Source organism: Watersipora subatra, chromosome 8 (assembly GCF_963576615.1).
Source record: "Watersipora subatra chromosome 8, tzWatSuba1.1, whole genome shotgun sequence".
Classification (NCBI taxonomy): domain Eukaryota; kingdom Metazoa; phylum Bryozoa; class Gymnolaemata; order Cheilostomatida; family Watersiporidae; genus Watersipora; species Watersipora subatra.
The window spans coordinates 52,099,612-52,114,636 of NC_088715.1; the positions used below are offsets into that span (position 1 = coordinate 52,099,612).

Here is a 15,025-nt window from a genome sequence, read left to right on the forward strand (position 1 = left end):
AGATTGCAGCTCACAGGAATCAAACCCACGCATTCAGATTCTCGGCCAACTACTCTCTCCACTACTCAACCGCCTTTCTACATCTTAACTGTGCACATAGTTATTACATTACACATGATGATCCATCACGGCGTATGGGACTGTCAGTGGACTGGTGTTTACTATATAATAAATGTCATATTCATAAGTTGCCAGGGTTGGATGTTACGGAAAAATATATCATATGGAATTTGAACTCACAAATTTTGGCATGATAGACTCACTCGAACAACTTAACAAATTGACCACCCACCAGCATTTGTAATAAAAGTATGTATTGTTATCACACCTGACGATCTCTCACAGCATACTAGACTGCCAAGATGTTACTATATCATAAAGCAAAGCCTCAATTTACGATCAGCTTAATCAATGCATTTGATGGGAAAAGACAAATATTGACTCAACATCTGAAGTTAGTTCCAACATATGATGTTAATACTCCAATTTTATAGCTCAGCATATATGTACACCACCGAATTCCTTCACATACCATAATTTTGTTCGAGAATACTAGTGAATACTAATTAAAAAGTGCTTCATACTTTGATACCATCTTTTTTACGTCACTACGCTGATAAAAAATTTTGGCCAGTACGGGGATCGAACCCGCGACATTCGCGTTATTAGCACGACGCTCTAACCAACTGAGCTAACCGGCCATCTGAAACAGCGTGACGTTATTTTGCGCTATATACTTGACGCACACAAGTACTCGATAGCTGTATAAGCAATCAATGGTGGATGCATCCATAAACGCACTAGGTAATTCCGCAGTCAACGCTCACAAGTTTTCATCGGCTTTATAAACGATCAAAAGGCTGCGGAGAGGCGAATATGTAACAACCATGACGTAGTCACAAACTTGTCAAATGTCAGCTTTTTACTAAAAAAAACATCAAACATTAGCTCGCAATAACACCCAACAAATTAGATAGCACAGGCATTAGCTGGGGCCAACAGTGGTTGATAATTAAAAGCTTTGCATAGATTTGAATCAATTATCGTGGAAATGGAAGGTCAGAGATTTGACCGATCAGGTAAGTTATACATCACAAATAACTAAACTTTAGCAGCAACAAGCACAAATTAACAATTCGTTATGTCATATTTTATTATAGTTTATCAATCCTAGCCCAAAGCTTGACATTGATGACATTTACCATCGATAATAATGTTGATATCTACCACAGTCCAACACTTGTCCAAACCTCGATAGTAAAAATGGTTCAAGCATTGGGTAAACAAGGCATGAATATTCTCACTTTATAAAAGGAGAAACTTTGGGAGAATTAATCATGTTAGCTCTCATAAACTATATAGAATTTGTTAATCGTACATGAATATTGCAAGAATGCTTTCCCACTAGTGAATGGCTGGAAGTGTGCATATGATGACCTAATTCCTTCACATACCGTAATTTTGTTCGAGAATACTAGCGAATACTACCTAATATAAAATACTCATTGTATTTTATATTCTAATTTTAGAAAGACTAGGATTTAAATTCTGAAAAAGAACCAAACCGCTTCCTCATATCCATTCCTATATGTCCCGCAACTACGAGCATGAATCTGGTATCTTTAAAATCGCTAAGTCATTATAAAAATGATGTGATTTCCAATTAACTTTCTGAATTCTAATTACAAATATAGATATCTGAGAGCAGTTCCTAAATATCATAGATAGCGCAGAGACATCTCAAGTGAACCAGGCTAAATTTACATTATTTGCATACCAAATGATTTGTTGATGAAATACCCTACAGGATGAAGATATTCGATGGATTTAATAACTCGCGATTTCATGAACAGTCAATTCCGCGAATTATTAAATTCCGTGAATAATTAGTTCTATTTTTAATTACAAGGGAGAATAACTACTGCCTCAAATTAAAAACTAGCTGCTAGGCAGAAATAGTAAACATAGCTGAGTTTCAAATGTTTTTTAAATCATTGCCGGGGCTTTGAGTTAACCCCATTGCCAATGCATCACACTTCTTTACAAAATTATTCAAGGTTGTCACAAGTTATTCGGCATGGCGCCGAATAATCTCTTTTTGGCCGCAAAAATCTCTTTTACATTTGTTTACAATGAAATCGACTCCATCAACCTCTAATACCGAAAATGATGCCGATAATGATTCCGATCTGAACATTATATGTATTTGATTTGCAGTGCAAATACGTTTTCCCATTATTAACCAATTAATTTCCATGATCGACTTGTCGTTGTCAGCTAAATAGAAATCTAAACACCTGGTGTACGCACGTGAAGGGTTAACTCTATTGCTAGCTGCAATAGAGTTAACCCTTAATAGAGAGTGATTGTGTTCATCCGCGAATAAATTAGTCCGTGAATATGCATGAAAAATTCAATTTGCGTGAAACATAACTCCGCGAATATTTTCATCCCGTAGGGTACTTGTTTCTGATAGAAACAGGAATGGAATGTCCTGTAACCACACAGCCGGGTGCCAACTGCTAACCTCTGGGCTAATTCAACCAGAACAAAACCAGCATATTAATCTTGACCCCTACAATGAATTCATCAATAGCATCAGAAACAAGTGATCAGCCATGACTCTATGATAACTGCGGTCTATCTCTGACTTTTAAACTCGAGTTGAACTGTTACATAATGTATTTAAAAAGCCTCAGAACAATAAGTGATGTCAATCATCTATGTATGTACATAGCTTTCCTCTACATTTATTTTAAGAACTCAGAACCATATTCATTCACATCAAGAATCTAATGTGAAAAAAACAGACATACAATAATGTCACCGCATTGATAAATCCGAACAGCGACAAAAATGACCAACCTTCTGACTCGCTGTCCAAGCTAGACTTCGAGGAGACTTTCTTTAAAGAACTCTTTGAGCTGGTTAGATCGAGGGAAGGGCTGTCAGCGAGCCTGTCTTCTCGAGGATAGCCTAATTTCCTGTAAGGAAGTTTCATTCTAAAGCTGTATCTATGACATTTGGTACAAGCTGCGTGGCAGGGCATGACAGCGGATAATAGCAAATGTTACAAATACTACGTAATGTTCGTGGCACATGATTGTTGTGTGAAATAGTAAAGTGTTTATTTACATGAGGTGTTTGAAAACATGTGAAAGCCAGCAATATTTTAGCTAGTTTAAATTTTGACTAAAGCTTTCAAAATCTCAAACAGTTGCTAAATCTTAAGTAAATAATATTTGCTGAAGACTAAAATTGTTCCGAAAAATCAAACGGACTGCAGTTTGAACTTGTTTAGTTTAACGATGATTGCTCGGTCGCAACAACCAATCAACGCAGGTCAAGGGCAGTTCAATTTTTTCATGTAAAACGTGTTTGATTCCACTTTACAATTTAGTACATTCTAAATACAAAATTCCTGCATTTCAAGTGATATTTTCTTCGCAAGCTCGATGCGACTTTCGTCGATACTACACCATATATCATATGGTTTAAAGTTGACTGATATTATTTAAAATATGATTGTAAAGTGAAACTGAGGGTGACAAAATTCAACTGGTAGAGAAGACAACTCCATTCCAATCTCATCCAAATAACATAGTCGATATGAAAACTTGAACACAAACTGTAAATTTAAAATTATGCCCTGCCAGATGAGCATGCATTCGAGACAAAGTGTTTATAGTGCAATTTCCGCAGAGTGCTTTGTTATGCTAAGAGAATCGTAGCGTTCAACTAACCTGCTTGTGGAAGGCTTGTCTGTCTCCCGTAAACTGGGAGGTCTATGCATTTTACGCTTGATACTTTCCGCGTCTTGCCGGATGCTGGCAAGAGTAGAGGCAGCCTCTTGCGCAATTCCAAGGGTCCTTGAACATTTAGCTTGGCTCGACTGCTTCACGCTGCTGGGCTACATCATAAGGAAAGTACATCTGAAATATGAACTATGAGAAAAAATATTATTTTCAGGTAAGAAGTAGATAAAGCTTACCTTAAAATGAGCAGCTAGGGCTAAAATCAGTCTCATTATTGACTTCATGTTTCCTTCAACAATATCAGTACTGCGGATCTGATGCATTTTGATTTTTCCTGGAGAAGACGAAGAGTAACGGCATCAGATAATACATAACTCTATTACTTTCAACCATATCAGATAATACATAACTCTATTGCTTTCAACTGTATGAGATATTACATAACTCTATTACTTTCAACAATATCAGATAATGCATAACTCTATTACTTTCAACCATATCAGATAATACATAACTCTATTAATTTTTATAAAATAAATACATGTAGCTTTATTATCTCTTGTGATTCTAGCAATGTACAACTTTATGATTTCTTATAGCATAAACAATAGATAACTATTCCATCTTGTGAATATGTGAACATAACTTCTCAAAGAGATACATATGGGACAATGTACTGGGTTCAATGACATCTAGGGCAAACCAGGCTTGACGGTACCTTCAGATTCCAATCGAGCATCCCTCACAACTATAGAGGAATTATGGTTGCTTTTCCCCATGATACAGTACGCAGAGCGTAAGCGCAAAGTCCATCAACACAGAGGCTAAGAAATCGCTTTAGCAGAGGGTATGAATTATAATAGACCGTATATAAAACTGTAGCCTGAGGTAATCATTAATCTATATTCATAAAGCCAAATTGTGTTGTTGCGTGTCTGTCTGGTACTCCAGTGTAAACACTATGCGTTTCCAGATTTCTTCCCTGATTTTATTCAAATTTCACACGCATACGTTCCCCCGCATTCCACCAGGTCACCAAAAATATTTGGTTTCATGAATCCATCTGGAACCAGCCTCTTAAACACCTGCCATTAAGGATAATTGTTCATGAATTGTTGTCGTAGAAGCAATACAGTAATACTTCAACTTACGAGTGCTCCAACGTACGAGAAACTTGAGATACGAGCCAGCTTTTATGCAAGTTTTAGCACTAACATACGAGCCATATTTGAGATACGAGCACGTGAGTCAGTTGCCAAGTATGCTGGAGGTGTTTTATGACCACAGCATCAATCTGTATTTTTCAACTGCACAGGTTATACTTTTGTACCGTGTTTTGTGCACGCTTTTCAGTGCAGAATTATGTGTATTAAAAGTGCTGTGCGTAGACCGAAAGTTTGCCAGTAAAATGAAAAATAATGCAAAGAAAAAACAAATGATAACAATTCATATTAAACGGAAAATTATTGAAAAATATGCGAAATGTGTATGCATGATTGAGCTAGCTCAGCAATATGACAGAAATACATTCACAATTATCAAACAGAAGGATTATATTCAGGGCATTTAGCTCGCAAAAGTACTAACCGTAGTTTCTAAACGGCGCGGCGATCTTCACCACCGCCGTTGGAGAGACCGCTCAGGCATTGGATATAAGATAAACAATTGGCCGGTGACAGCGTAACTGAAACGACGCTATTTGAAAAGGCCGGTGCTATCTATCGAAACTATAAAAACAGACATTCGGACAAGTTGGCTAGTGGTCGTGCATTAAACCTTTGTGACGACACCTGTGTTCGTCCTAATCGCGACATGTTGAAAGGGCGACAAAGGCAAACGTCCTTAGATAGGTTCATCTTAAAACGGCCGGCTAGTCGTGAAAGCGAAACAAAGGAAAAATTAGCTAACTAGCAAGAAACTTCAGACTATGAACGCCGAAGAAATTTTAATTACGTTAAGTTAAAAATGAAAGCTTGCTTTTAGATTTGCTTCTAAGTTTGTCTTTTAAGACTGATAAAATCCAAATTTATCAAAGTCAACTGTTGTAATGAAGGATAACTTATATATCTCTCTCTGGCAAATGCTAGCGTTAGCTGCTATTGTATGTATTTAATTTTACATTTTAATTTAATACATTTCCTTGCATTATTTTTTAGTTGTTGTTTTTTGAAAGCAAGTGGTAAGTTAGGACGATAACCAACATGTTCTTTCTGTTACAATATCTTGTTTTGAGTGTTTTATTTGCATTTTACAGAGTATGGAAACCAATAAATATATATTTAATTGTTCTATATATAAATAAATTGCACCAACATGCGAGTAAATTGACATACGAGCTCAGTCTCGGAACGCATTAAGCTCGTAAGTTGAAGTATGACTGTATAGCAATCTACACGGGTGCTGCAGACTACCTGATCGACAATATAAGAAATCCCAGGCCACACTCGAAGATGAACTTACACCAAAGTTGATCAGAAAGTATCGATATTTTTCTACCATTTGCGTTGTTGATGTTTGAAGTGAACTGACTATCAGGATGTTTCAAGATTAAAATCGATAAAACTTGATTGCGATTAAAACACTCAGATTATTTGGAAGTGCGGTTATGATGTCTATAGTTGCAAAGAGGCCCACAAAATGGAAATACGTAACGCTTCAACTTTAACGCAACAGACGATATCAACTAGCACCGTCATTCGCACATATTTTTCTTCTGAGCGCTTGAATCACAACCAAGTTTTTTCGATTTTGATCTAAAAACATCACAACAATCCGATCGTCTCAAACATCCAAAACAATCGCAAATAATAAAAAATACCAATACCTTTTGAGAAATCTACAAAAAATTTGTGTAAGTTAATATTTAATGCTAGTATTTATTGGCTAAAGCGATTGGCTAACTGCCATACAGCAAATGCTACAATGTTATTAGCTTTCTTCACGAATATTCCTTTCCTTAATCGAGCTATCGCCACTATCACAGAAAGCCGCAAGTAGTAGATAACTCTGTGTGTTAAGGGCACTTGTAGGCCACTACAATTGCTCATCAAATATACTAACTCAACAAAATGCATATTCGCAAGGGATAAACATAGGTAATGGCAGCTTTACAAAAGAAAAAGCCAAGCGTGAAAAGAGACGATGCCATGACTATTGTTCACACAAGTGGTTGATACATGTTGCTATCTAATCAGTATTGAGTGGCTGTAAAGGCAGTGCTAGGAAACCCTTGAGTTGTACAAGTGTATGATATGCGACACGCAGCTGCTAGTTGACACAATGCTGAGAATGTATTTCCTACGCCCAAACAGCATTTGAATATTCAAGGTTGACTTACAACAGAATACACATTACAGTTATTTGGTATCAAAAGATTCACCATGTCTTACTCTGTTGTGTGTAGGTGCAAAATATGTGGAAATGTGACTACAAGCTTTTAGAAGCTCGAAAACGAACAGTTAATCGCCGCCATCACGAAACTGTCGTAGATTAGAATCCCTTTCCAAAACGGCTCAAATGGGACATTAGCTGAACAAGATGGCTTTTGTTTACACTTTACTGCAACCTCATTCGTCGAAACATTTTCATAAGTATACTTCACTTCATTTTTATTGCAATATGAATTTTGGTGCAAGTCAACCTTTAAGCATAAAAAAATGATTACTAAGCTGGCTTCAAACACGGCTATTGTTTTAGTAAAGATTTCAACTACTAGCTTACAGGTAAGTTACTCGAATTCATTGGCTAATTATTTTATGACCTGGAGTTTGCGACATTCGACTACTCTCCAATGTAACAAGAGTAGTCTCCATCTGAAGCCATGCTAAGAGCATTAGGAAAAAAGATTGCCTCACACTGGAATTGAACCCGGGAATCCGATTCAAAGGTTTCGATTCAAAATCTACCATTACACCACTCTGGGACCCTAACGATCCGCTGATAATTCTCCATATACTTATTATTCATGACGATCTCTTACAGTGCATGAAACTGGCAAGGGAACTAGTCCCTTATAGTTAGTCCAATATGCATTGGGCTTTTCTCAAGAAAATTTTTCTACAAGTTGCAGCATAAAGCTGTGGAGCATTAAGGCCTAGCTTTGCAAACTGAGAAAATACATGGTTGACACTACTAAATCATGCATCGTGTTGACCAATAGATTGACCAATGAGAATTGGCCTTGGTCGTGTGAAGGGAATAGCGTACTCGCTAGATTTGCTAGTTATTATTATTTAATATGGATTATTGACACTCCAAAATAGAATAACATTTATAAAGCAATTTGTATCGTGATAATTGGCCTGATAATGCTACACAATATCAATGAAAACAGCCAAATACCAAAATACTGTAAGTCCATGACATAAATTAAACTACAAAAATGGATTTTAACAGATTTAATTACTAAAAGAGTCATCTGAAATGCTTCATGAACAGTTCCAATTTGTAATGGTAACTGTTACAAACGAGAATATTTCTTTCTGTGTATAAACAGTTACTATTGTGAAGCTCTGTTGTCATCATTATTCAAAAGCCAATCTTGGATCCTAACTTGTTTACATAAAAATTTAAAAATGTACTAAATTAATTTTATTAATTAAAATTAATAAATTAACTTTATTAATTTAAAATTAATAAAATTGATACGACATCATTACACAACTATTTCAACCATCGTCACATCGGTTTCATCTCTACCGACGTGGAGCAACATGTTCATTTTGAAACGTTGCATCGACAATGAGTTTACCGATGCATCGGCTACACAAACCATGCATTTCATTGGTTTTGTGTAGCTAGGCTTTGAACCTCTTCTAATTAAAGCTAGCAAGTATCTGTGGTCTACCATAAACCCCACTGATATCTGATAAGTTCATTGACCAATAGAGCAGTACAGCCTGGAGCTATTACACTTCATAGCTATAACATACATGTAGGCTCAGCAGAAAATGGTTACACTCTACTACTTGTACATGGAGTCCTGATCATGAACAACTCAGAGAGAATGAAGGCCTTTAGTTTACAAACCCTATGACCGAGACTAACACCAAGGATGGAGACCGACAGGTGCTCTGTGAACTGCTACAATCGATGCGAAAGAACAGAGACAGAATTGGAAAAAATCATAGGCTAATATTTTATTACAAGATCAAAATTTTCCATTTCAAGCGATTTTTCAATTGCTTTTTTTCAATTTCAATTTTTCAATTCAACTGTTATGAATTTTTTAATAACTTTGATTTTTTGCCAAATTAGGCAATGCAAATTGTCTGTGAGTTGCATTGTGCATCAAAATGTCTTTTGAGGAGCGAGCATTTGAAAAGCACTGTTCAATTATGATGTTTTCCAGCGGCGACTGGAAAACAACTGCTATAGAGACTGACACAAAAAAACATCAACATCCGCAGTTCTCGTGTATCATGTTGCATAGTCCGTCTGCTAGTAGAGAACAAGTGTGGGAAGATGCCATTTTCACACCTACACTATCCTTCTCACCCGAGTGATCGGTCCCACTCACCAACTTTGACAATAGCCCCCTAGAATGCACCACAGTACAGCTGCGCGTGACTCACGTGATCTCATAAACTGCAACACCCTTTCCACATTCTCCTTCATCTCAAGAGAGTTGCTCGGCTTGAGATGGGCGCCTGGTATCTTCTCATTGGCGACTATCTCTATAAGCTCAACCAGAACTGTCCCATCCTGCAGCTCCCTCCTCAGGTCCTTGACCTGTAGACAACAGAAGTGTTATTAGCGGTGTAATCACTACAAAATGCTCGGCTCACACAGATAGAGGTAAAACCTCTACCATTAGATATAACAGTAAATATTTTTTGGAATCAACAATGCTTTCGGGACACCCATACGATCAGGTTAAAATAATTGACAGGAAGTATTCTGATAGCAATCGTTGAGGCCAGTGGGTATGTATATGCTGGATACCAAAGTTTGTATAATTGTGAAAATTGCACTAAATTGACTAATTTAGTGTAATTAACAGGATCTACCAGCCTGAGGAATGCTACTGCGTAAAACTGACAGTAGCTGGAAACAAAGATAAGTAAACAGTGACGCTTTATTATACTTTATATATACATGATATATGAAAGGTATATATGATATATATCAAGTATATATTACATATATACATGTAATATATATTATATGATATATATTATATATAATATCTTATATATAATATATTATAATACATATATTACATACTGCATATATATAATATACACAGTATATATAAATGACTGATATATACATATATATTTATTGTATATATGTACTTATTATATATATTATATACATTTATTATATATCTATTTACACTGTATTATATATAGTATATAATATATGGTATATTATATATAATATATATACCATATAATATTATATATATTATATTATATGGTATATATATTATATATAATATACCATATATTATATACTATATATAATACAGTGTAAATAGATATATAATAAATATATAAATAATATATAATAAATATATATAATAAATATGTGCTTAATAATAATAATGTACTTTAATTGTATTATAAGCGGCTAGTAACAATCCTGGTTAGTTTAAAGTTTAAACTAATACCAATTGATAATCACACCGCAGTTCATAACATACAGAAGGTTTGCGAGTGAGAACTTGTTTGTCATCACCTGAAACCTTCAACATTCTTTCAAACGCTCAGAATGTTTACATTTCATCCCCTAAAGTGCTCTACCCTTTTAAACCTCAAATGTCCAACCGCTAGATCAGCCCAACTCGACTACAACTTCGCCTCTCCATTTATGAAGCCTGAGGCCCTGCTTATGTCAGCCTCTTCTGAGCAGAGCAACAATTGAAGATGGGAAGTTCAATAAACCTCACATAAACGCGATTACCATCTGTTACATGGCATACTAGCAGATCCCTGTTCATTCTGTTGGTTAGAAGTCTTACACTGGGTGCACCACCATTATTATTACAAGTTCGAATCCCATATGATGCAATCTTTTTTCCCTAACATATAACCGCGGGTTCAGACACGGACACGGCTCTTGTTAAAGTAAAGATTTTAAATGAGTTGCTAGCCTCGTTCCTCTCAGGTCAGTCATGCAATAACAGAATATAGCCTGCAAGTCATAGATATTTTAAACTGGAAAACAAATTTATCTACAGTGGACCCCAGTTACGGCGTTCCTGTCTTACGTATTTTCTGCCTCACAATGTGAAACACGAAGTTTTTTTAGGCATTTTCCTCGACATATGGCATCGACAGAAACGTCTCTTGAAAGTCAAATTTGGCGGTTGGTGTGCTAAATACGCCGAAATTATGAAGATATCAATATGCTATTTGCCGAAATCGCTCCCACAACACCTAAAAGACATACAATGCTCACATTCTCACAATTCAGCATTCTTCGTGTTCTGTAAATGCTTGATATTGTGTGAGTGAAACGAAAATTAGTGAGAAGTAAGCAAAAGTGGAAATTTATCGAGTATTTAAGGTTAATATAATATTTACTATAAACTTTAAGTTACTATGGTGAATATCCTACTTTGTTGTTAATTTTTAATAAGTACAGTACATATATCAATTTTGATGTTTTTGTTTACTGGAGGGGGTGTTTGCATTAGATAATTACTATGGGTTCCTATAACCCTCTATATGACATTTCGCCCTGTGATCCCAACACCAAAAAGAATTAATGTTGTATAGCGGAGGTCCACTGTAGTTTCTTTCTGGCGTAAAGAGGATAATTGACTAACTCAAACCACCCTGAGTTGTACAATTTAGTTGATAGCATCAGACAGTACTAGCATCGCTCACCAACACTCGGGATTCAAAAGAGCAAAATATAAACTTAGATATTTTGAAGCGTAATAATCACTTTATCATACTTTGGTCGGTGTCAAAACCGAATTTGGATTTATCTCCCCTGGAATGTCTTAAGTATGATTCAAACGCTGCCAGCAAGGCATTTTATGGTTGTCTGTGTAACCGTTCATTTAAACATAAATAGCAAAAAGATTAGACTGTTTTAAACTTCTAGTTCAGCTAAAAATGAAGTCTTACATGCTTTGAAGCTTCAACATCTAACTTTGATAAAAACAAAGCTAACAATTACACATTAATAACATTGTCTGACCTCTGAAATTTTGCAATTATGGCATAATATCACTCTCAATATCGGAAAGCAGTACTAAAAGACTTGAATTCTTTAGCAGATCTGAGGTTATAAAATAATTATAAGATAATTATATATTCTTTGGTTATAGCATAACCCAAAAAAATAAGGTTCAACTACAAAGCACCCTCAATATCAGAAGCAATATTAGTTTTTCTAACTAATAACAGTTTTATCTCTTAATCATGGTCGAAAAATGAGCTTTTGTTCAGGAACTGCCTGTTGCAAATTTTGTTGGCACATAACAATCACCTGCACTGACCTCTAAATCTAATTATAAACACCTTGACAGACATTTGACAAGCCTTGCAGGTACTTCATATAGTATTATTAGTAGGTGTCCAGACAATTGACGTAGTTATGATAAACAATGAAAGCAATCAAAATAAGGTCAGTCAAGTAGATATCCTCACAGACTTGATAGACAGGTAGATATCTTGACAGACTTAATAGACAAGTAGATATCTTGACAGACTTAATAGACAAGTAGATACCTTGCAAAGACTTGATAGACATGAACAACAAAAACTACACGAAACTGTTGGAGCAGTAATCAAGCATAACAGTTTTGAGAATTTTCAATATATAAATATATATGGCAAAAAGATCTATACTCTAATATGAGCAGCGTCTATCCGTCCATCTGTCTAAAGCCACAGCAAGAGCGCTAGGAATAAAATTGTCTCGCTCAGAAATTAAAGCCGAGGCGTCGAATTGAAATTCAAGCATGCGACCTTCACACCACTCATGGGCCCTAGTGATGTACTGGATAATTCTCCATATAGCCTATTGATTATTTGTAAGGATCTCTCACAGTGCACTGGACTGGCAAGAGTACAAGTAATATATAAGAGAGCTGTTCCATATATCTTTGGCTCTTAGCAATGTTTTTTTTAATAGGAATAGTGGAATGAATTTGACCTATGCATAGAGTAAGGGGGTTTGCTCACGTTTACATTGGAGGTACTCTCTATTTGCCACCTACATTAGGTTTTAGGTATATAGGCTGACAAACCAATCTACTCACCTCTTTGGTATCTGGCTTCTTTCGCAACTGTGAGTTCACCCATGCTACATAAGCATGCAGTTGCTGAGTCCATTCATTCCATGATCTGCTGCCAGCAGAAGCTGGCATTCCAGAAACTGCTCGGCGAGGTGAGCTTTCAAATGACATCTTTGTGAAATTACGTGAATGTAACAGTCAAGATATTCGCTGCTGCAAAAAAGTTCACACCATTAAGAATACATATACTCACCAGCATTAATACAAATGACATCATCGTCTTTCCCTAGATCGAGCCAAACCGCTTCGTAGTATATATTTGGCTGATTAAAACGAATTTAATACCAAAATGATCCTTAAATTATAGTTAACAACTACAAAAAACATTTTCTTGGCAGTATATAGTCAATACTATTAATACGTGTGACAATTGACCGACTAACTAGACAAAAATGAGAGAATGACATCACCATATAATACCATCACCATATTTCAAATAAAATATATCATCTAACCTATTTATTTATTTAACCTGTTTATTTTATAATATTCGTCATCTTATGAACTTGGATACTGCCTGTTACTATATTACTATAATTCTATTCATTCCTATCTTATATATGGCCAACATGTGTTCTGCCCTACAACATCTGTAAAATATACCAACACACTACTTATGTTACAAAAAAGCTTTATGACTTATATGCAAAGACCTAAACATACCCCATAAAATCCATCACTTACCACCTATCAACTTAATAACAAGCACTACTGGTGTTCTTCTCTTACCTGAGCTATCACAGTACTTTACCTGCCTCACTGCTCATTCAATATTCCACAATAACTGCCCTAAATATCTCAGTTATAGCTTTCAAACCATAAACCAGGACCAGATTTAAATTACCTAGTGCCATAAACCACAACAAACTCAACAGTAACCTGCTAAATTCATTTAATAACCTCTGCACTCATTTAAAAACTCTTTTTCTGCAATCTTCTAAAACAAAACTCAAACTACACCTATTCTCTGACCAATAATACCATTCACGTTATAGCCAAGTACCTATTTTAACATTTTTATATTATACGTTGTTTTCATAGCTAGAAATTCGTTGTCCTAGATATGCATAACTATTTTCACAAAGCTTTTAATTGTTCACTTTTTGTTGAAACAATACTCATATAAATCCTCAAGCTTGCTGTTTACATAGTTTACGCACTCAGTTCTAACATTATATATGTTAGATATATTAACAGGAAACATTAACGAGGTAACATTATTATATTAGTTAGATAATTCATTAGTTTTTTAGTTAAGACTATATTTTCTTTGAGTTACTCTTTTTTTATTTTTTTGTTGTACACTGCTTTTTAGTTAGTTTACTTGCTGTAATACCTTGTGAAAACATGTTGTAAAATATGACTACCATATGTTGTAAAGTATGTTGTAAAAATGATTACGACAATAAAGATTGCTCATATATATATAATGCGTGTATAAAAACAAATGCATCGATATAATGTAAACGCTATCATAAAGTTAGTACCTCGTAATGAAATGTGCTTTGTTAAATGAGTAGCTTAATTTCACAAAAATAAAGTCAAAAGTAAATTTAACAAATAATGTTGATAATAACAATTGCAAGTCGACATCTTGACGCAAAAGTGTCTTTAAAATCCGGATATCTGCTTTAATTGGCTAGAAATATATTACGCATTCGGCGCGAACTGTTCCACGTGGCACGCGATTTTAGTATAGAAAAGGATACAACTCTTTAATTGAATACTGACTCAATTAAGAGTTTTCCCAAATATCAAACTACGGTAATAGTTTGGTATCAATTTTGTGAGAAACGCAAAATATTTGCTGCAGCAAAATACCCTTCAGTCAATTAGTATTAAGTTAACTATACAGGAAATATGGCTTCTCTACATTAAGATTAGGGCATAGGTCATATACAACCTTGCACTTGACTATAATAAATCAGAATCTTTAGTTTTCATCACAAGCGAGTGGTTCATTTGGGTATTTCTTGGTGTCTAACATAACAAATTTGTAGCTTCATTCGTAGTA

The 15,025-nt window shown here is 35.3% G+C and overlaps 1 protein-coding gene and 1 non-coding gene across 2 annotated transcripts in view; both read right to left on the reverse strand.

Annotated features, from left to right (window-relative positions):
• Positions 1–14,623, reverse strand: part of LOC137402709 (dixin-like) — a 31,526-nt gene extending 16,903 nt beyond the window's left edge. The window contains exons 1-6 of the mRNA XM_068089215.1: positions 14,499–14,623; positions 12,976–13,164; positions 9,329–9,485; positions 3,992–4,089; positions 3,744–3,910; positions 2,866–2,984 (exon numbers count right to left, since the gene is read on the reverse strand). Coding sequence (XP_067945316.1) covers positions 2,866–2,984; positions 3,744–3,910; positions 3,992–4,089; positions 9,329–9,485; positions 12,976–13,122 — 688 coding nt within the window. The 5' untranslated portion in view covers positions 13,123–13,164; positions 14,499–14,623. The remainder of the gene's footprint in view (positions 1–2,865; positions 2,985–3,743; positions 3,911–3,991; positions 4,090–9,328; positions 9,486–12,975; positions 13,165–14,498) is intronic.
• On the reverse strand, positions 628–701 carry Trnai-aau (transfer RNA isoleucine (anticodon AAU)). The gene has a single exon. It is a non-coding gene; the product is annotated as a tRNA-Ile (tRNA).
• Positions 14,624–15,025: the final 402 nt, after the last annotated feature.